Source organism: Crocodylus porosus, unplaced genomic scaffold (genome assembly GCF_001723895.1).
Source record: "Crocodylus porosus isolate Cpor-Errol unplaced genomic scaffold, CroPor_comp1, whole genome shotgun sequence".
NCBI lineage: Eukaryota > Metazoa > Chordata > Crocodylia > Crocodylidae > Crocodylus > Crocodylus porosus.
The window spans coordinates 6,416,608-6,440,127 of NW_017728951.1; the positions used below are offsets into that span (position 1 = coordinate 6,416,608).

A 23,520-nucleotide genomic window follows, 5' to 3' on the forward strand; every position below is an offset into this window, starting at 1 on the left:
GTGGTTGTCTCTTTTGTACCAGGACTCATTTGTAAACGTCAATGACCTGTTGTCACAGGGGCACTTAGGTGCCCTGTTCCTAGAAGTGGAGAAGGGTAGCTGCCAATCTCCAGGGCAGCTCAGGTGCCGGTTGCTGGGGCAACCAGGCTGGTCACATGACCAGAAGGGGGCAGGGCCGGCCCTTTATAAACAGCCCAGGCCAGAGCCAGGAGGGCAGTTCCCTTCTGGCACTTGTAGGAGCAGGAGCTCTGTGGAGGAGCAGTTCCCTTCTGGCAGCTTGGTGTGCAGGAGCTCGGCAGCACAGCTGAGCCGATGGTTGCAGTCTGACCACCCTGGTGGCTACTGCATGGTGAGGGTGGCAAGAACCCTGACGGGGAGGCTATCGTTAGAGAGCCATGGGAGCTTAGTTCCTATGTTTGAGCGAGGAAGCCGGTTGTTGGGTTATGGCCGGTGGGCTTATGCTTCTGTTTAGTTTGTTGGGTAAACACCGGAGGACTGGGTGAGGCTGTAGGGGTGTGAGGAGGCCTCACGGGAACTCCCCAGTTGCTTGGGGCTTCCCGGTGCCCTGTGTGGGCAGACGAGTGGTGCCTGGGATGGCACGGCTGTTCAGTGCCGAGGCGGCACAGCGGGTAGCCCTGTATGGGTGATAGTGAGAGGCCTGAGTGGGGCAGAGGACCCCACCCAAGGGTCCTAGCACCAGAGTGAAGGGACTCGTGGTGGGCTCCAGGTGTGGGAGCCACACGAGTGAAAGCCTAGGGTGGGTGCTGTAAAGGCGACTAGCCCGGCGAGGGTGAGTCAATGGCTATATAGAGCCCGGAGAAAGTGCCGAGAAGCCATGGGAGTGGGCATGTGTTGAAGAGAGGCCCCAGGTAGGGCACGTGTAGTAAGAAGCAACCCCAAGAGGGGCGTGTTTGATTGACAGTCACCCCAAGAGGGGTGTGACCTAGAAGGCGTTCCGGAGGGCTTCCACAACAATAGGAACCCCGAGGAACCAAAGGGGCCAGGTAAGGCTCCGGCTGCCTGAGCCTAACTGGACACACATTATTGACAGGACCCAGGAGGGCCAGAGGGGCCAGGTAAGGCTTAGGGCGCCTGAGCCTAATTGGATAGTTGTTACTGACAGGAACCTAGAGGGGCTAGGTGAGGCTTAGGCCACTTGCCCAGTGGGGAAGAATGCCATTCGAGAGCCCGATAGGGCTAATTAGTAGTAAGGGGTGCCGGGTGCGTGGCAAGCCCAAGGGCGCCAGAGACGGGTGCCGGGTGCGTGGCAAGCCCAAGGGCGCCAGAGAGGGGCGCTGGTTGCGTGATAAGCCCAAGGGTGCCGGGCAGGGCACAGAAAAGAGAAGGACCTGACAATGTCCGGAAGAGCTGCGAGGCTTGGGGTGTGCTAAAGGGGAGGTAGGAGGCACGCATAGCCCTTAAGGCTGGGGTGTATTGAGTCACCCCATACGGAACAGGGGATAGTTCAGCAAATACCGTGTATTAGGAGATAAAAGGCAGCTTCCCTAATTGAACCATTTAACAGCAAAGACATGGCGGGCGAGGGTAGAGGGTGCTGGATTGCCTAATTGACATGGTAGGGGGTGCTAGAGGGATCACGGCCCCTCCTAGACCCCACGCCGTGACTCCTGTCCAGACCCAGTGAATAGTTTAAATACAAACAGCCCCCCAACCCTGATGTTGCTCTTCACTCCCAACCCTGTCCCCAGGACACAGTCTATGGTGTACGGGTGGGGGGGCACGCAACTTCCCAATCTGTGTGCCCACAGCAGGCACAGGGTTGCAGCCTGGTTGGACCAGAATAGGCACGAATTACCTCCACAGCTCAGTGGGAAGGACCTGGCACAGGACTGAAGCGGGGCTGTGAGACACATTGCTGTTGCCGCTGCCACCAGGACCCCCATGCCAGCCATACCACCAGCAGTGCAAGAAGTAACAGATGGGGGGGGTGGGGAGGAGGAAGGGGGTCACTTATGCACCAGGCCATGGCTGTACGCTGTGCCATGGCCTGGCTGTCCCTGCTGCTGCCATGCCAGTCTAGCCCCATGCCCACTATGGGTGCACAAATCTGGGAGGGCCCTCTTGCTGCCCCCAGCCTCAAGCAGCTCCTTGCAGGCTGGAATTCTGCCAGCCTGAAAGGGGAAACCTGCAGTTTTCCATGTTTTTCTCCTTTAAAGGAGAATCTATTTTTAAAGTTTATTTGCAACCCTTTCATACATTCTTGTGACCCACTTTCAGGTCGTGACCCATGGGTTGAGAAACGCTGTTCTATCTGAATATCAGCAGGTGCCTGCTGTCTGAAGCCAGTCTACTTGAAACTGCAAGAGGGATGATGACCCCAACTTTTTCCATGGATTTCTCTTCCTTAGCTCTAGTGATGCTAATGTCTCAGTTCTCCTCTCCACCCTACCCTCTCTTCTCCTCTCTTTGCTGTGCCCCAGATTTCTGTCCTTAGTCCCATTCTGTCATTGGAAAAACTCATAGTTCTGGTAGCAACCAATCTTGCACAGTTGTGATGGAGAAGATTATATTATTGTAAAAAACATATTTAGTACTTGCTATTTGAAGATAGTATATGGCAGTCTGGTCTATTCAGTAGTCTGATACTACATGGCAGTCTGGTCTATTCAGTGCCATGCAAATGGCAAGTTGACACAGTGCATAATTTTAACTTACGTTAATGGTGCCCTTGAACACTACACAGCTCTATGACATGTACAGGGATTTAATGTGTTGCCCAAAATATATTTAGCCAGTCTAGCACTGCTGAACTGCTGTCACTCTGATGCCTCCCTCTGGATCTTCTTTGTGATGATTTCTAAACAGTCCTTTCTTTTTCATGTCCCTGTGACAAGGTATTTAGCAGAATTTGCAGATTGTTGGAATCTGACAGGCCATGCTGAGTGCTTCTGCAATACTGTACTTCTCAATCTTCCTTCAGGAGGCCCCTGCTTTCTCTTTCTTATCAGGCTAGAGAGGCTTGTATGTACTGATGACCCTAACAGCAACACCACTGGGAGTCTTGTACTCCTGGTAGGGTCACCTGTGACAGTAAGGTCAAAGGTGAGCTTTCAGACCAAGAGCAGTCCAACACAACACAAAGACCTCAGTGGTGAAGCAGGCAAATGCAGCAGGCATACTTCTCAATGGCTGCAAAGCTGGATGAAGGCTGCAGTGGAGAAGTAAACCAGTTGTCTCAGATCCCCTTGTCAATGGACAGAGGTTTCTCCTCCACCAAGATCTGTGTGGTTGCCACTGTGCAATGGCCTGAGAACTCTCGTGATACAACACCAATATTGTGGCTCTCAGCAAGACCAGATGTGCAGATGAAAGCCAACTGAGGGAGGAGGGGGAGACTATACGTTCTTCTGGAAAGGGAAACCTGCATATGACAGGTGAATACACAGCATTGGCTTCACTATTAAGAACCAGATTATCAGGTGAATGACTGAATTCCCTGTTGGCATTAATGAGCCCCTTATGACTTTCCACCTCCAACTAACCACCAGTTTGTTTGATACGGTCATCAGTGTATATGCCCTAACACTCAATGCTAAGGAAGAACAGAAAGAACAGTTTTATGCTGACCTTGATTAAATCCTGACTATCATCCTCCTTGGAGACTTCAATGTGAGAGTTGGCTGGGACTAACATGTGGAAGGGCACCATAGGGAAGGAAGGACTGGGCAAGGCCTATTCTAATAGCATCCTTTTACTCAGTAAATGTGCAGAGCATGACTTTGTCAATACTAACACTATCTTCAGACAATGTGACAGGTACAAAACAATATGGCAACACCCCCACTTGAAACAATGGTACCTCATTGACTATGTCATTGCCTCCTTGACTATGCCATTGTCATGCCTCCTTGACTATGTCATTGCAAAAGCACATGATCTAAAAGATATCCATATCCATATCCATATCATATGACATGTGTCATGAAAGGAGCCCATGATGGCTGGACTGATCATCATTTAGTGACAACAATCACGTCCACCATGACTGGTTTGATTAGAAGAGAAAAGCTTTCTGTGACTGGCAAAACCATCCTATGTCCAAATCATAGCAGGGAAGCAGGGAACTTTCTAACAGCTTAAAACTGAAGCCCAGAGGAACATTTGAGAAATCAAAAACAAACCGTGGGAAGACAAGGTGAAAGAAATCCAACAGTTTGTTGACATCACAACATGTAGGGCTTCTTCAGTGCAGTCAAGGCTGCGAATGGACTAAACTCTTACGGACTCGCTCAGCTTAGATCTGAAGATGGCAGTATGCTCCTCAAAGACATTGAGTCCATCAAAAACTGCTGAAAGGAGCACTATCAAATCCATCCTGCGGCATCCAGTAAGGGAAGCCCTTGATGGTCGACCAACCTCTGAAGAAGTCCACCAGCAAAGCATCTGCCCCCTGGTGGCATACCAGTTGAGGTCTTTAAAGTTGGTGGGGAAACTAAGACCAACAAGCTCCACACACTGTTTCTTAAAATCTGGAACACTGAAGAAATTCCTGATGACCTAAGGAATGCCAATATTGTTACCATTTTTAAAAAGGGAAATAAGTTTGACTATGGAAACTACTGAGGTATCATCCCCTCCTCTCCACTGCTGGGAAGATCCTTGCTTGAATTCTGCTGAACTAACTGCTTCCTCTTGTCAAGGAAATCCTTCACAAGTCTCAGTGTGGCTTCAGATCATTGGGAGGCACCACAGACATGATTTTTGCAGCCCAGCAGATCCAGGAAAAATGCTGAGAATAAAACCAGGAACTGTATATAGCCTTTTTTGGTTTGACCACAGCCTTCGACTCTATTGACTATGAGGCTCTGTGGAAGATCTTATCGAAGTTTGGGCACCCAGGGAAATTTATTACCAACCTAGGACTCCTTTATGACTAGATGATTGCTTCCATCCTATGCAGAGGCTCCAGTGTGGAGTCCTTTGCCATTCAAATGGACATCAACTAGGGCTGTGTGACTGCACCAATTTTGTTTTCTTCTGTAGTGGTCATTTTTGCTCTGGGAGAAAAATCCTGAACATCAGTACACTCATGGTTTCTCTTTGGAGAAAAGTGACTCTACCAGGAAAAAGTGAAGGTCCATGTACGTGGCCCAAGAGAACTTTGAATTGTCTGAATTTACGTACGAAATTATTATTCTCAATATTTTTGGAACAAAAGCATTTTTCATGAGTTCTGGTGAAATGGAAGTCAGAAGATACAAACATGGAAACAATAGATAATGCTATAAAACTAATGCTGTCTGTCTGCTAAGAAACTATTTCAGAGAAGTCCTATGGATTGTATTATGCGGGTGGTAAACCATCAACACAAGCATACCTTCTCATGTCTGAATCCAGGAATAAGTTGAAGACAAACACAATTTGTTCAATTACCGAGACAAGATAGAGGTAACTAAGTTGTCCAGCAGTTTTTAACAAAGCTCTTTTTTATTTATGAACTACAACATAAAATACAATATGCTTAAATTAAGAGTGGTTATTAGTTTAAACAGTATTCACTTATGGTTTTGATGCCTCGTGGTGTAATGTTGCACAGGATGAACATTTGTAAACAGCAGGTATTCTGCCTGCTGTTCATAAAGAGCTCATTAGTGCCCATGGTAGCAGAAATGGTTAAGTAGGCCTTTAATGTAGTTTGGTAGTAATACTGTTTTTCTATAGAACTAGGAAGAAAGAAGATAGGTTGTGGGTTTTTATTTAAGGTTAAAATTCAGTGATATGATTTTTCAAAAGTGCAGTTTCCACTGACTTCAGTGGAAATTGAGAGTGTTTGGACAGTAGGAAAATTTGTACATTTGAAAAAGAAAAGGGTGGGGGGAAGGGGTAATTATTTAGTGGTAAGAATGATAACTATATCATATTAAAAAGGCCTCCTGACCTGCCTCTCCAACAGAAAAACAAAATTCTGACTACACTACAGAGAAAAACTACTTCCAGTATCAAGTGTAACCTTTATAGCCATTTAAAATCTACAGTTTGATTATTGTTTGCCAAAGATTAATACATGTTTCATAGCTGTTATAAGCATGTTACACATGTGAGTAGTATTTGTTATAGATAGTTATAAAAACTTCTATAAGTGCTATACATTTTTCACAGAAGGGTTATAATCATCCTAGTAATCTGTTTTATTCTATAACAATTCAGAATATTACCTTTTCAGGAAGTCTCTAACTATTAACTATTTATAAAAGGTAACATTAAAATAAAGTTGACTAGTATTTGAGTTTTTCAGAAACTAGCAGATTATGACATTTCTACAAAACAACTAATCTGAATCTCTTGAAAACAGGACTGAATAACGCTCTTTTAGCTGGATAATTCAGTTCTTCAAAAATCTGACAATTATTTGTTGAAGTAGTTTATTAAGCGAAGGGTAACAAGTGCCTTTGGGAAAACAGATATGTATCTTGAAATTTTTGATGCCTGGCATCTCATTTTGTATCTAAATGTTCCAACCACTACTTTACCTCCAACTCTCCCCTTTAACTAATGAAAGCATCCATAGATAGACAAAATGAGACACACACATAACCCAGCCAATGTCAAATCCATATTCATTTAGGGGGGGAAATACCAAAGTAATAACCCCTGTTGAACCCTCTCTTTGCAACATCTTTAAAATATCAACCAGGTAGGCCAATAATTCTCAACCAGGGCCCTGCAGTACCGTGGAGTATTTGAGATCCTCGCAAGAGTGTTACAGAATGCTAGTACTGTTATGTGTACAAACATGATTCACAAGATAAACCCAGAGATTTTAAATAAGAATTCATATTGTTAATAACACTGAATAACATTCTGGTCATTCTGTGGTCTCAGTCCTTTGCAACAGAATAATTGCTGTGTTATTTTTCCTTAGTTAAAAAACAAATGAAAACTCATAGCTGGCACTTTCTGAAGGATGCCTCAAGTCTAAAAAGGTTGAGAAACAGTGAGGTAGGCATCCATTCTCCTAGATAATTAATTTGGTTTGTATTGGTTGCAATTGCTAAGAAGTCCCTCACAATGAGGTGACCCATTTTTTCTACCACTAAGCAGCATGTTCAGAAATAGTTCCCCTTTTCTTGTTTACTCTTAAAACACCATTTATAAATGTATTATTCCTTCTCTCCCTTCCTTCTTTCCTTTCTCCCCCCCCTCCCCATTATCTTTAAGTGCTAGCTGGCAGCCTGTTTACATAAAGCATTCCAAACTACAATTTATAACAAGTTTAAGACTCCTTGAAGGTCACTTCATGTAAGGTATGTTTACTATTTGGCATCTAGTTAGACAGAAAGTGTGTGTATGTGGAAGAAAAGCAATGCAACACGGGTTTTTTTTTGCCTCTTTACCTTGCCCTTGTCAAAGTAATGGATAATTTCTTGATACAGCTGATCTTTTAGTTGTCCTTGAGTAGTTGCCTGGTATCCATCCCGCTGAGTAAGATGTGCTGCACATGCCTCTTCTGACCACTACACCACATATGAAGAAAGAACAAAAATGAAGGCAATAAAAGGCAATATAACAAATCAATGAGGTAAGACTAATTCAAACATGCATTCTTGGTTTATACTTTGACAACATGACATCAAGGCTGATATAATATCTAAAAGATTTTACTGCAGTTATGAAACTGTAATTCAGTTCCTGTTGGCACTGGATTTATGGCCCAGCTACCTCCATGTCAGGAGGGAATTAGGGAATCCTCATGTGAACTACAGTAATGAGAAGACTGTTTACATTTTTTAGCATCATTTAAAGGGAAACTCTTTGAGAGGGTTTCCTTTCCTCTTTGATAGAACAGATCAGAGAGACCTTATATTGTTGATCAACAGAGCTAGATAAAAAACAGCATTAATAGTCTTAAAGTGAGAAAAAGCCCAAAGCACCAAGTTATGTTGACACAGATAGATAGAACACTTCACACAGAAGGTAAAGAGCTAAAATTCTTTGATGATGTTTAGAGGAGAAGGAATCTGTAGCAGCTAAATAACAAAAAAGCTCTTTAACAGGGTAATCTCGTTTCTCTAATTTTTGAAAGATTTTGACTTTATACCCTCCTTTGAGGTTGAAAGGATTTTCATTTCACTGGCTGGTTCAATGAACAGCTGACATAGATGTGTGTGCTTGCTTACAACCAGGCTCTCTCACACTTATTACTTTGGTATTATATTTAGCATACAGCAAAACATATATAATAACTATCTAGCATACTCAGATAATCCTAAAACAACAACCAACCTGGAACATCTTTTTGCAATCGGTCTTTAAAGATATGATATATATTTATATATAATATTAATATTACCTATTGCAAAAGACCATGGGATACTTCAAGATATTTATATCATTCTATATCAAACATATTTGAAGGTATTCCATCTACGGTACCCAGCTAGAAGAGGAAGGATAACATTCAATATGAAGTGCATTAGAAAAATAAAATTAAAAGAATAGCTCATATTGAATATAATATTATCTGTTTTCTTATACAGAGTACTAAAAGGTACTAACGTGGGGTGGAAAGGAATCCCTACACGGACAACATGTCATAGATTCATTTCATAGATTCATTCATCTAGTTCTGGGCTAGAGGGGACCATTAGGTCACCTGACAGTCTCTGAAAGAGAAACTATGCTGTGTGTGTATTTAACTTGCAGTAATTTTGGGAACAGGACAGAAGCTCTCCCTCTGCAGTGACAGAGTTCTTACAGATTTATATGTGGGAGTTCCAAGAGCTCTCTTTGCTGACCTAAATCTAATCCCATTAAAATCAGTGTGATGAAAATGTGTGCCAATGCTAAGTGTCATTGACAATCCATCCTCATGGTCTGGTTTTCAAAAATCAGAGGCACTGAAGTTTAAAGTTACATACTGCACAGAAGGGAAGGCAGGCACAAGGTTTCCTGAATCTTCTTAAGCACCTTGTACTATTATTATTACCTATTTGAAACTTACAGCATTTTCAAAAAGGAAGTGACAGGGGCCTCATAGACTTTCATGTGTGAAAATCACAACAGATCTGACATATTGAAAAACTACAGTAACAGCTATCTTGTATTTATTGCCATCTTATATTTTACCATCTTGTATTGTTTTCCATAATAAAACTGATTTTGGATATTTCATATAAAGTAATAGGACTAAATTAAATATACATTTAATCTGAAATCATTTTATTAGGTAGAATAAAAATCATGCTTGGTTCAACTCTAATTTAAGGTTATACTGTATAAAATATATTAATATAAAACTTCTAGTCCTAATGGGTAAAACAGAGTAATATTATATTGCATACTCAGCTTCATCATTTTCCCCAAAAATACTGGGAATATTTTATATAGTCTATCTATCAGGTTTGCTTGTAGAATATTGAGGTAGCAAGTTATGACAATACAGACATCACTTAATTCCACTAAGAAAGTATTATGGAGACTGTCAAACCCATTTAATTTCCCTGTTGGGAATAACAGAGATGCTTGTGTTCACAAAATCGGTTAGTTATTCATTCAAATTTGTAACTGAAGGCCGCCAGAAAATTCTTTGCGACTGCAAGTGTCAAAGTCATCTCCCCATATCTTTATATTCTTAAGTTATGTCCCTGTGTGCTAGTTTGCATTATCAAAGCATTAATGTACAAAACCCCCAGTTTTTAATAAAGGATAAAGCTATTACTAAAGTGCTTTTATGTGCCAGCTTAATCTCACTGACTTTTTTTTTCACCAATCAATTTTAAAGGAGAGCAGAGTGCACATGTTAGAAAGCATCTTTACGCAGGTCTCACAAACTCTTTAGTATATTCAGCCATGCTATGGTTACAGTTTGTCTGCTGTTTGTCCACAATACCGAGGTATATATAAGAAGGCCCCCAGGGTAACCTCTAAAATATTTAAATTAACACCCAGTGGGCATGTCTAAATGTGCATTAATGCGTAGTGATTGCTGAGCATCTAGTTTAGTACTTGTAAGTGCGCAGTAACTGGTACTATTGCGTAGTAGCACTGCACACACATTTTAGGGAGTAACTAATCCTACTGCACATTAGCACGGGTTTTGCCCTCTGCAATATCATGCAGTAGAATTAGTCTACTGCACTCAAAGCATCTCTGCATGCACTAATGGGCATGTGAATGCGCCCTGAGTGTATTTTTTTAATCTAAAAACTTTTCTGTGAGTTTCTCAGATTACTACAAAGACTGCGAAGGCTACTGTACTGCTTTCTATCAGCTAGAGTTACTTTAAAAACGAGTTACCTTTAAGAAATCTTCTGTATTAACAGAGATAGCTTGAAAACGTACCTGCTGCTGGCAAGTGAAATTGCTGAATAGGAGAGCCGAGTCCTATTGGGAAATTTAGCCCTCTATTTCATGTCTTTTTCTGATCTGTACTTTGTTGTATTTTCACTGTACACCAGACTGACTGCAAGAAGCAGAGTACCCCGACCCCTAAGACTCTGAAGAACTAGCCCTTCTTCTGCAAAGGAACAGAAAATGGTTCCAGGAATCCACAGGGGTAAAAGATTTCCACTGCAGGCCAGTGAAAGTGGGCAGAGAAAACAGAATCATGTTGCTCCCACTGCACACCCAACTAGGGTGACAGGAAAGAAACTGACCTCTTATCACCACAGTAGCCAGAAGAAATTTGAGACTACAGATCCTGCAGAAGGATGGGTCAAGTATCAGATTCCAAACAACTATCACTTCACCTTGTCACTGATGTTATGATTTAAACATTAGGTTTCGTTCTCTAACTTGGACTTTTCAGTCTTTGCTACTGTAGAATAATGCATTATAAAATATAAAATGGTAAAAAGCCTATAATTTAAAAGTGTATCTTAGCTACTGGTACTAATATGAGATATGTCTATGTATATAACATATTTGTATACTATATATTTTTACACACATACACACACACTCACACACATCTTTTTGTATATCCTGTATATATCTACAGCAGTACTATTATCTATTGTTAGATTCAGTACATATGTCATACTACTTCAGCAATATTAGCCATTTGTTTTAAAGACATGATTCTGGAAAGAGGATCATTGCTTATATCTTCTAATGGTTCTGAATCAAAGACTAAATTTAAGATACCCCTGGGCTGACTCGTTATTAAATTGCAAGAGAGAAATAACAGAAATTTCCTAATTTTTTTTTTCAAAATCACTTTTCTGTATTTCTACCTTTTCTGATGAGCTTAATTAAAATACGCTGGTAGAAAGATGCGCTTCCCTGGACTTCTATACCATGAACATCATCTCATTTAAGCAGTATTCTCATAGTTGGTCCAAATACTGTCCTCAGGTGGCTGATGCAATGCTCATTGCCATCACTGGGAAGACTGATCAAAAGAGTAAATTTCATGAATCCTCTCACTGTGTGGAAACAAATCCACTATCTGTACTCAAGCCCCAAATTTAATTTTTCTTCCAGCCACCTTTTTCCTGCATTTTTTGACTACTCTGTACTGGGCCTTTAATCCTTTCATTGATGCAAAACCTAATCTTTGTAATACCTGGTACACAATACCACATAATCAGCTAATTATATCTTAAGTAGTTACCTGACCACACATTTACGTAATTAATGGTGTGATAAAACAAGGAAAAAGCCATAAAGTTATTACATAAAATAGCGTAATAACGATGAGCTGGTTCTCATCATGCCATTAACTGAACATGTGGCTTGGCCGAATGGGGCTCCCAACCTCCAGAGAACACGGGAGCTTTTGACTCCCATACACTCTTGGTGTTGAGAGTGCCGATCACTTGATTACTGCTCATAGCCTTGGGGGCCCTGTGAAGTCCAGGCTGAGTCGAGGTTGGGAGCTTCAAGCAGCTGTCACTTTCCAGCTGCAGGGGCACATCAGAGCCCTTGATTCCAATATGGTCCTTTGGCTGGGAGCTGAAACAGATTAGGGCTCCCAGCCGTTGGGGCACAGCTGGAGTTAAGGGCTCCATTGTGCCCCCATGACTGGGAGCCCCATCAGTTAATTATGCTCCCAGCCTCAGGGGCTCATTATGTGTCCCCACAGCTGAAAGCCCCATCAGCAGATCTGGGCTCCCAGCCCTAAGGCTGCACCATGGGCTTGATGTGTAGGCTTAAAATTTTTTGGTGCTCAAGGGCATAAATAAGTTTTAGAATACTTAGTAAAAGTATACTTTTCTATCTCCTTTTAAATTTTTGTGCCTAAACATTAAAACTCATTGCTGACAAAATTACAGAATTGGAGTAAATAAATTCAGGTTTTGATTTAAAAATGGAACATATCCTGTTGCAATTAAACTTTTCCTAGATAACAATGCAGGAAACAAAGTTTACACATCACAATATTTACAATAGAATGGATGTCATCTGAATTTTGTAGCTCATTGACAAAATATTTAAATAAATGTCACTTTTAGGGGAATATAGTAACAACATCAATAATATATTTCATATCATTATTATATCATTATCATGGTATTATTATTATATTATCAAAGATAAGTTAAAAAGTAGGTGTCATTATTCTGTTATGTTCAAAGTCTTGTTTTCATTAACGTATTCCATGTAACTAAAATTATTTATTCTATGGGCTTCTCTGTAGATTTACTGTAGACACCCCTTGTAGAAAAACAGTACCATTATCTCGCTTTAGATTCACTGTATATATCATACTACTTCAGCAACATTAGCCACTTCCCTGAAAGACCTGATTCTGGAAAGGGGACAATTGCTTATGTCCACTAATGGTCCTGAATCAAAAACTAAATTTAAGAGGCTGCTGGGTTGATTTTAGCACAGCATTCTGTAATTTGCAAAAATGTATCCTTGAATTGATGGATTACTAGCTTTCCTATGTCCTCACTCAAGTTGTTATTTTTTATTAATGTTTTACAATGTTTTTCTTTATTTTGTTGTACTTGTTCTATTCACTTTTTAAACCAGATTCAGTAAGTCTTGTTAATTTTCTAAGAGTACAATACCAAAGATACAATTCATTTTTTGCTTCATTATACTGTGTATTAAGTATAAAATATCATCTAATTGTGGAACACATAGTAAATTGCAACATAATTTTCTTTGAGTTACTTCATTTACTATTTTGAAGCATAACTATACATTTAAATATGGATGTAATATAGCTCTTATGGAGAAATGCGTGCCTGTATCTGTAATTGGCTATATTAAGATTTTCTTAATATTAAATGCATTTTAGTACTTTACCTTAAGAAGCTTTGCATGCAGAAGTAATGTGTAGGCAGCTTCAGTGTAGTTATCACACTCTTTGTGCAAGTCACATAACTTGTATAAATACCTACAGTAATAAATGAGAATCAGACCTTAAAATGTCACAAAATAATTTGTGTTGAAGACTAACACAGCTAGACTGTATGTTCAAACAGTAAAACACATCTAGGATTTTTAAGGCTCATATTTCACATTTTCAGACAAATTTTTAGGGCATAACATGCCAAGAAAATCAATAATAAAAATTATGAGATAGTTGTTTTAGAAAGTTAAAACTCCAATAGCTATAAACTCCTACAGTCCAGATTTTGGAGATAACCAGATGAATAAAGATTCTGAAAAAAGAGTTACTTTATTAAAGAGGGTACTAACAATATATAGCCTTCAACTCCTTTTTGAAAACCATTTATGTCAGAGGGGAACACCAGAAGGCATGGTAATAAATATACAAATAGTAATGATAAACAATAATGACTTAGCGCAGTGGTGCCCAACCTTTTAAACCCACAAGCTGGACGGATGGTGCGAGGTACCTTCTTTGGCTTGATCCTGCTGTAGGGAGTTGCACAGCCCAATCCTGGTCCATCTGCCTGGGGTGGAGTCAGAAAATGGCTCCTATTCTGATGTGGGGTGAGGAGGGAGCAGCACCAATCCAATGTATGTGCAGGGGGAGCAGCCCAGCCTGATCCACATGCATGGGGAGGGGAGGGAGAGGACTGGGCAGAGCAACCCCTCTTTGAATTCATGAGAGGTGGGGCAGAACAGTCCTGATCCAGATAGGTTGGGTGGGGTGGGGTAGGAACAACCTGGTAATAATTCAGATGCACAGGGGTTTGTGAGATGGAACATTTTGCCTTTAATCTTGATTGGGGGGTAGGAGAGGAAGAGCAGCTGAGCCCTGATCCTACTGCGGGGAAAGCCCTGGACAAGGCCGAATCCAGCCAGGTGGAGTTTCCATTGTTCTCCACTGCCAAGTTTTCCGACCTGTTTTCTGACCTGTGGGTATCCCTGCAGGCTGGATGTTATGGCTCCCCAGGCAGCTACATGAGATGTTTTCTGAGCAAACGACTAATCAGCTTGCAGGAAATGTCACTCATCTACAAATGTGCCCCTCTTAGGCTGGAGTAAACTAATTTATTCTGTAGCAGGATAGTACTTGTAACTATAGGAACTATCCTGCTGTGCAATTTTTTACTCTGCAACAGCGTATGTGTAGATACTGCCCCAGCTGGCTGGGGCATGAGGGTGCTTCAGTATGGGAGCTGCCTGCTGGCTAGCCCCATACTGAAACAGTCTTATGCCCCAGCCAGCCCCTCCACACACTGAGCTGCTGCCAGCCAGGGCTGCTCTGACCCAGCAAAACGTGCTGCGGTTTCAGGTGCATGCAAAGAGCTGGCATCCAGCAGCAATGAATTCTGGGGCAATAAGCTCCAGAGTTTACTCATGCGCCTTAACTACATGTGTAGATGTACCCACAGTGTGTGTAGCAGTCAAAAAAAAAAAAAAAAGGAAAAGAACAAAAGGTATTCTGACCCCAGTATTGCCTGAAACGTAAGGCCATCCTACCTCCTAAAAATAATATTAATGTACTTTAAAAATTGATCAAAATACAAAAGTTTCACTGTCCGGAATGAATGGATTCAAATTTTTCTGTTTATAGAATAGGATATAATCTTGTTCTCACTGTCTTAAATGGGAGATAGTTTGGCTTCATACAAATGTAGTAACAAGTAGATGCACAAATAATACTCTTGAATGTATTTTCATATTCATAATCCATACTTCTGTTGAAATGCAGGTCCTTTGCTCTCAGGGAAGAAAGGAGGAAAAAAAAATCAGTGCAGCAACTTGAATTGTTACTGTTTCTCCCAAGATGAGACTAGGTACCTCAGAATGAATGCATGAATGATATGCAAATACACATAACAGAGAAATGAGAGGGTCTTTTTCTTCATTTTAATCACAATACAGATGATGGAGTATTTTTAAAGGATGTAAAAATAGGGAAGTAGCAAGCTTTCTAGAAAAATGCAATCAGGAAACTTTTTTCAATATTCCCATTTTTAAAATGCTGTATATAGGCAAGCCTTTGCTGGGCTCCCAAAAGTTTTAATCTTAAAAATAAACATTTTGTTAACAGTCTTTATATCAGTTGATTTTTCAAATGGCCATACAATAAAATAAAATAATTTCCTTGCCCTGCTTTCTTTTGCCTGATCTTTTGTAAATCACAATACTCCTAAGTGTTTAGAATAATGAACATGAAGGTGCAAAAGTAGAGTCAGCAAAAAGCTTATGAGCTTTATTACTGTTGCTTATTGCTCTCTGTAAACTCAATCTACATAAGCTTCACAACTGGTGTATCCCTCATTCCTGCCATCTTTTTCAGATCAGTAGTGTACCGTACGCTTAATTTTCTCCAATTTCAGTAATATCAGCAAGGCAAAAGCTGTTAAATACCACGTTTACAAACCTTATGTACATTTCTTCTCTTTCAATTTCTTTGTAAAAATTCTGAAATTAAAACAGAATTATTTTATAAGACCTTGATTTCTCTCAGTCACATATATAGAACATGTATTAGATTAAAAATTCATAGCTGCATAACATCAATGTTAAAAACTGCAGAATGAAACTTACCTCTGGTGGTAGAACACATAAGTTATTTAACTATAAAATCTAAATCTGTAATGATGTTTCATGGTGTAGCATATTAGGGATTATGTTTCATAGCAAAGGTTAAGAATCTGCAAGCACAGTACCGTTAGAAATGTGCTTCTGGCATTTGCAAGTCACACATCATTAACTGCTTTCAGCTGAATTTTGGTAATGTACAAAAACAATTTTTAAGTAACTGTTGAACGAGGGATTTTAAAATCTCAACCTTGAGTAATAAATCATCGACTTCTGAATTTTAATATTTTCTTAAACAATAAAAAGTTAGAATAGTTTTATTTTTCTGTTTTTATATAACACACATCATAGTCATTATCCTGCAACATATGCCTGAATGCCTCTAGCCTTGAGATAGACTAAATTAAGTGCTGCAAATATTGTAGGATATGACACATCAGGTTAGATATTAAAGATACTGAGATTTATCCCCCAAAATTTCCAATGTAATGTAAAGTTTATACCTTTAAAAACTAAAAATATCTTTAAGAAAACAGAACAGGTATAAACCTACCCACTGTTACATATTTTTAGCATATATCAAACATAAAAAGAAACATGCGTACAGCTGACAGAAATGCTGTATTTGAAAAGAGCCCAAGGTGTCTGCAGAACTCTACGGCTTTAGTTTGCAGGAGGTAGGTTTTGATTGAAAACTCTTTTACATTTGCATAGCTGTGCAGTCCATATTGTCTCCTTTCAGTTCAACTTCAAATAAATCCCCCAAATCAAATGAAACTCAGCTATTTTTTTGTATTTTGCTTTTTTTTTGGTTCAAAAGGATTTGAAGCTGCTGATTTTCTAGGTACAATGACTTGAAACCACTACTCCCTCATGCTGATAGTTACCATGGCTGATCTTTAACTTTTTGATGTAGTGTGGAAAGTGCCAAAATATTAAGTTGGCCTAAGAGAAGCGGCCAGACTTCATTCCTCTCCAAAGCCTATGCCCATTAGAAGCCCAATCAAGCCCCACTGAGGTATTAAGTAGGAATTAAATGATATGCAGACTTTGGGTTTACTCGCTATAGAGGGATGAATTTCAGCCTAGGTGAATTGGAAAGTATGAGAAGATTATGTTAACTCTAGAGGGAGAATAATAATTTGAAATGGAAGTAAGATTTTAAAACATATTTAATAACAATGAGCACTCAGCTGGTTGCAGGCATCTCCTGATAACTTCAATGGGAGTTTTGTGTATCCGATGGCAATTTGGCTCAAAGACAATAAATCCCACTCAAAATTTACAGTATGTAAATATCTGAAACTTTCAGATCACATCCACTATATGTAAAACTCAGCATCAAGAGACTCTATCACAAAAATCTCCCTGAACACAAGAAGAAAGACAAGATGTGTTTGGAGAGAAAACTAAATGCAGTTAGCTTCTCATGTAATGGACACAACAAAATTTACCAGGAAGTATTCTTAGAGTTGACAACAAAGGAAAAAATAAAACACCTAGGGTATGGCAGAGGAAATGCTTCCTACTAAACTTTCCCAGTTTTATAAATGACTACAACTTGTTTTAGATCTTCTTCAATGCAATGTCAAATGCCTCTTGTTTTTGCCTTTCCTTTCTTGTCAGTTACGAACCGGCACTATCTTGTCACTATTTCTATTCAGAAGGACACGCTGCCTCTTCTGCAAGCAATCTAAGCACTATTCCCTGGATCAGTGGTCAGCGACAAATTTCAAGAGCTCTTGCTCTTCCCCACATTACAAACTGCTCAGCCACTGCTGTACGAGGATAACAAAAGCAAACTATAATGCAGATTCCCATTTATAAATTGATGGCTCAATATTCCCTGCCACTCTACCAAGGCAATTCACTTGTAATACATGATAGTGTAGTTCAAAGTTTGTCCTGCATGAGCGGAGAGGGGCTGCATTACTCATTTATGGTGAGGTCACACATGAATTACTCAGATCTTCCCAAACCAGTCCCAACAAAACCTTTCAACCATGCCACCATATGCTACTGTGTATTCTGTATATGACACATTTTACTAGAGAAAAACTGTTTTAGCAATGTTATGGAAATATTAGCAAGACTTTCTTAGCTACCCATCAGTCCAAATGTCTAATTCTGTAAAGAAAATTGAACTGTAATGAAAACAGGTTATGTGAAACCTTGAAGAAAGTATCATCACATAGCCTTCCCATATAAAATGGTATAATTGTAAGATCTGATTATTACGATTTTCAGGGCTATTGAAATGTGCCCTATTAAGCCAGACATTTCTTCTTTCTAACTGCTTAAACTTCCTTTTCTAGCCCTAATGGGTTAGAATTTACTGAGTCCTTAAACTGTCATTGATCCAAACCCAAATATTTCCTATTCCAAATCTACTGCAACTTAGAAGAAAATTCAACATTTGGGTAGGAAGTAGCAAGCTTTTTTTTAAAACTAAATGATGGTTGCTCAAGGGTTCTGAAAACTGGAAAGAGTCCCAGAAGGACTAGATTAGTGAGCAGAATGCAAATACAATGGTGAAAAGTGTATGATCAATTCAATTTATTATAGGCTAACATCATAACATTTGATTTTTCATAGGCATACAAGTTGATAATGCTCAAGTAAGGGCTGGAGTCTGAAAAATTAGGCATTAAAATCTTCTCTTAAAATATTAAATATATGATAAAGAGTATTTTTTTTAAGGATCCCACTTCTTTCTATAGCACAAATCACCCTTATTTTCTTCTCAGCAGAAGAGCTTAAGATCTTTTGTTCCAAAGAAGAGCTCAGTGTTAAATTAAAAATTCAGTATCTGTTCTAAATTTAGATTATTCACTTCTTATAACTTACCAGTACATTGACAGTGCAGCTCATGCGATTTTCTTTGTTTTCATCATGCATTATGGTTCTGTAATCCAGCAGTCTCTCCATCAAGCGAACAACAAGTTTCACAAAAGTTTCTCCATTTTTGGCAAGATATTTGTGTTTTCTGCAGTGCTCCAAGAGACTGAAATAATTACACACACCTTGTTAATCACACTCAGACAGAGGAACTTGACTGAGGTGCAATTTTAAATATTTTGCATCATTAACAGATTTTAATTATTTCTGGGCTACAAAGTTCATTGTAGTCTAATTGCTCTCTCTTTTGACTATATTCTGATATAAATCCCACTGCTAATCAACACTTACATTTTGTCAAATAACACTTTGTACTGCTCATCTCCTCTGCCTCCTTCCACTTCATGATCCAGCTTTGTGATGATCTCATTTTCAAACTATAATTAAACAGAGCAAGCGTAAATAATCAGCATGCCAAATATTTCATTTTATTACTGTAGCATCAATGGTTCAGAGATTGGTTGGATCTCTCCAAGAGATGTTTAACCACTGTGTTTAAGCTTGATTAACTTTAAGAGTTTCCAGTTTCTGATATTAAAGTGTCCATTATGATCTGCTGCCCTATAAGGATCTTTCACTGAGGAAAGTATTGGTCATGTTGTTAAATGAAGCTTAAATATTTGCATTAGGAAAATCTAAATAAAGTGGCTGATGACAAGGATGAGAGGAAAAAAGAGAGTATGTAGAACAGACTCACAATGTCCCCTGCAATAATTATAACAGCAACAAATATACGCATTTTGAAAGCCTATTACTGATGATATATAACACCTAAGGCTGCTCAGCCAATTGGATCACTCAACTGGATGAACATCCTACATCTCTTTTTAGACTGAAGATATTGGCTCATAGTGCAGCACACACAACAGACAGCTTCAAAGTCATTGTTAAAGGAAGAAATTTCTTTAAAATGGGCAAAGACTATTTTATTTAGGAAGTAATCAGATGTATTAGATGAACTAAAATGTATTAAGATACTGAACTGGATAACTTAAGGGACTTTCTAGGAGGTACAGTGCCTTTTCCCTCTACTTGCCACCTGAATCAAATCCATATTTGAGGTCATCACTGAACCCCCGGCAAAGCTCTTTCAGAATTCATGGCACACAGGGGCATTCCCCGAGGACTGGAAGGGGGCCAAAATTTTGCCCATCTTCAAGAAGGGGAAGAGGGAGGACCTAGGCAACTATAGGTCAGTCAGCCAAACCTCTATCCCAGGGAAAATCCTAGAAAAGCTCATCAAAGAATCTATATGCGATATGCTTGCAGAAGGTAAGATACTGAAAGACAGCCAGCATGGCTTTGTCGCAGGTAGGTGTTGTCTCATCTCCTTCTGTGACCATGTTTCTCACCACCTGAACATGGGAGACAAGGTAGACATTACATACCTAGACTTCCAAAAGGCTTTTGATCTGGTATCCCACGATAACCTCGTGGGAAAACTGGAAGATTGTGCGCTCAGCTTGCTTGACCGTTCAGTGGGTGGGAAACTGGCTACAGGGTAAGACCCAGAGAGTTCTCATGAATGGATCTGTATCGTCCTGGCATGAAGTGGCCAGTGGTGCCCCTCAGGAGTCCATGCTTGGACATCTTTTCAACATGTTTATCAGCTATTTGGACGAGGGAATGAAAAGCTCACTGACCAAGTTTGCGGTTGACAGCAAGTTATGGGGCAGTATGGCCATGCAAGAAGATAGGTTGTAGATGCAGGTGGACCTGGACAGCTTAGAAGTTCAACACTTCCAACTGTAAGGTGCTCCAACTAGGGGCAAATAACCCTCAACATACATACAGGCTCAGAGATGACAGACTGACTTGCACTATGGCTGAAAGGGACCTAGGGGTAATGACTGACCATTGCATGAACATGAGCCATCAGAGTGACGTGGTGGCCAGCAGGGCAAACAACATGCTGGCACGCATCAACCGATGCATCTCATGTAAAACTAAGGTAGTGAGACTCCCACTGCACTCAGCACTGGTGAGACCGCAGTTGGAGTACTGCGTCCAGTTCTGGGTGCTACACTGCAATACATGGAAAAATTTGAGCAGGTCCAGAAAAGAGCCACCTGTATGATCAGGGACTTGCAAGGCAAGCCACATGAGGAAAGGCTGAAGGAGTAGGGCCTCTTTAGCCTAAAGAAGAGAAAGTTAAGAGGGGACTTGATAGTGGCTTATCGCTATATCAGAGGAGTCCATCAGGAGCTCGGTGAACAACTGTTCACTAGGGCACCCCTGGGGAAGACCAGGACCAATGGATATAAAATCCTGGAAGGCCGCTTCAGGCGTAATACCAGGAAAAAACTCCTTCAGTCAGGGTGTCCAGATTGTGGACTAAACTCCCTCCAGAGTTGGTGCAGTCCCCCACCCTGGAGGTTTTCAAGAGGAGACTGGACAGTCATCTCGCTGGGGTCACTTGTACCCAACTGTTTTCCTGCCTAGAGCGGGGGGGAATGATGGGGGTGTTGGACCTGATGATCTGTGAGGTCCCTTCCAGCCCCTAACAATCTATGAATCTAGATCAGTAGTGACGAAGTTATTACTATAAGATTGCTGACTGGCAGCCTACAATAAAGAGAACAAGTTAATTTAGACTTAGAATAACTTGAGGATATGTATTCATACCACAACCATGTACAGTTAAAGATAGAAAATTTATATTTAGAAATATCAGCATATGGACCAAGATTAAATGGGTCAAGGACACAGCCCTATCTCAGCAATATGTGCTCTCAACCAGGGCAGAGAAGGTGCATATTGATAGAGCAGTATCTTGTGATTTTCACTGCTGCTTGCCCACATTATAACTATTCCATGGATAAACAAAAGGTTTTTGGTATCTGGGGTTCTTCTTTCAGTGTCTTTCAGAAGATGCTGGAGGGAAAAGATTTCAAAAGATTAAGATAGATTTTTGTTGACGCTTTTGCATCTCTAATATTAGAATGTACAAAAACCCCCTGTCTTCAGCTTGGCGTATTTTTAGTATCACTTAAACTATCTATACACTGAGGGCATCTATGTGTGCTCTAGGAGGCTGTGAAGGGGCACTGCAATTAGAGTGGCTCTTAGGAACCACTCTAAGCGCCTGCAATATCTCATGAATTCAGGCTAGGGACAGACATTCAAAAAGCCTGAATCGATTCAATCTCTGAAGGTTAGTTGAGTGAACCCATCTGCAAGTAGACAGATGTCCAGCACATGCTTGCAGTGGCTCAAGCCAGAAGCCTGGGGGTGCTAAAGCAGCCCTCCCTTCCACAGGGAAGTTGAGCTGTGGAGTGGGTCTGCCCCAGTGGCTCCCTGACAGCTGGGATTCCCAGCACACAGGGCTGCCCAGCCCCAGAGGGGAACTCTTCCCCCTCCTCCCTCTCCCCCACTGCTGTGTGGCCAGGAGGGGGGTCCTACTCAGTGCTGGGAGGAGGGTCCTTCTCCCTCCCCCTCCCCTGCCACCACCATGGGGTGGGGAGCAGGGCTTTATGAGGCTGCCTGGCCCCAGAGGGGGACTCTTTCCTTTGCCTCCCCCCCCATCAGTGCAGAGTTGTGCAGTGGGATGCTTTATGGGATGCTGCCCGGCCCCAGGGGGGGACTCTTATCCCCACTTCTCCCTCTCAGGACAGGAGGAGGCTCTGTTCCATGCTGAGGAAAACTCTTCCCCCTCCTCTTCTTCCCCCCAGAGGGGCAGCGGGACCGCAGAAGTCAGCTGGGTAGGGTGTGGGTGTGGGGTGTAGGGACTCCCACACATTCTCCCCATGGTGTGCAGCCCCCACTGCCTGCCAGCAGCAGCAGGCGGGGATGTCGGGGCGCTCATGCCTGACTCAGGCCCAGCTCCAGCCAGAGCTGGATAGAGGGTGGAGTGGAGCCTATCTTAACCCCAAAGCTTTGGTCCCCGCACCTGTACCTCCAGCCCTTGCAGCGGTGGAAGCCCCACACTGGAGCCTGCCGTTTCCCCCGCTCCCAGCTGCACAGTCCCCGCACTCTGCCGGGAGGGAGAGTGGAGGGAGCCCCACCCCTGCTTCCCTGCAGAGTACGGCATGGGACTTCCCCTCTGTGAGTGCGGAGCTGCAGGTGCAGCATCCCTGTCCAGCGCCTCAGAGCCCCCCTGCCTACCCTGGGAGGAGGAGTGGGGGAGAGTCCCCCCAGCATGGAACAGAACCCTCTGCCCAACCCTGTGGGACACCCAACCTACATGGCCCTGTCAAAGTGAAGGGGTAGGGAAAAGGATTATTCCTCCCTCTGTCCCTTCAGGGGCCATCGCTGCAGTCCCCTCCCCTCTGCTCCCTGGCAGACCCCAGTTGCAGTGCGATGAGAGCAGCAGAAGGGCAGGATGATTCCCCTCCCTGCCCCCTGTGCCTTAGCAGGGCCATGCCTACCGGTGTCTACTCTAGGGCCAGTCCTTGCTCTGGCTGGAGAGCAGAGGGGAGGGGCCAGCCCTACTGCGGAGCAGAGAGCCCCACCCAGCCCACAGAGCATGCTGGGGGTGTCTGGTTTATTTTAAACCAGCAAGAGGTCTGAGACAGACACTGCATAAACCCGTTTGAGTCAAATCAGTTAATTCAGATACTGCATTCAACCAGGTTTATCTCAACCCGGTTTTGGCCATTTTAAAACTGGTTTACGTGCATGGAATGCCTGTTCTGTTACAGGTTTAAGTCAGTTTCTGATCACTTAAACCAGTTTGTGTGTAAGAGTTGTCCCCAGCCAGTGTCCTGTGCTTCAGAATGACAGTGGGGGTGCTTTAATTTAAGC

The 23,520-nt window shown here is 41.6% G+C and overlaps 1 protein-coding gene across 2 annotated transcripts in view; it reads right to left on the bottom strand.

The window, feature by feature from the left end:
• DOCK1 (dedicator of cytokinesis 1) overlaps positions 1-23,520 on the bottom strand; it is a 545,238-nt gene that overhangs the window by 104,973 nt on the left and 416,745 nt on the right. For both annotated transcript variants that reach the window (XM_019555687.1, XM_019555686.1), the window contains exons 34-38: positions 19,069-19,154; positions 18,727-18,883; positions 15,719-15,759; positions 13,222-13,312; positions 7,356-7,475 (exon numbers count right to left, since the gene is read on the bottom strand). In XM_019555687.1, the coding sequence (XP_019411232.1) occupies positions 7,356-7,475; positions 13,222-13,312; positions 15,719-15,759; positions 18,727-18,883; positions 19,069-19,154 (495 nt within the window). The remainder of the gene's footprint in view (positions 1-7,355; positions 7,476-13,221; positions 13,313-15,718; positions 15,760-18,726; positions 18,884-19,068; positions 19,155-23,520) is intronic.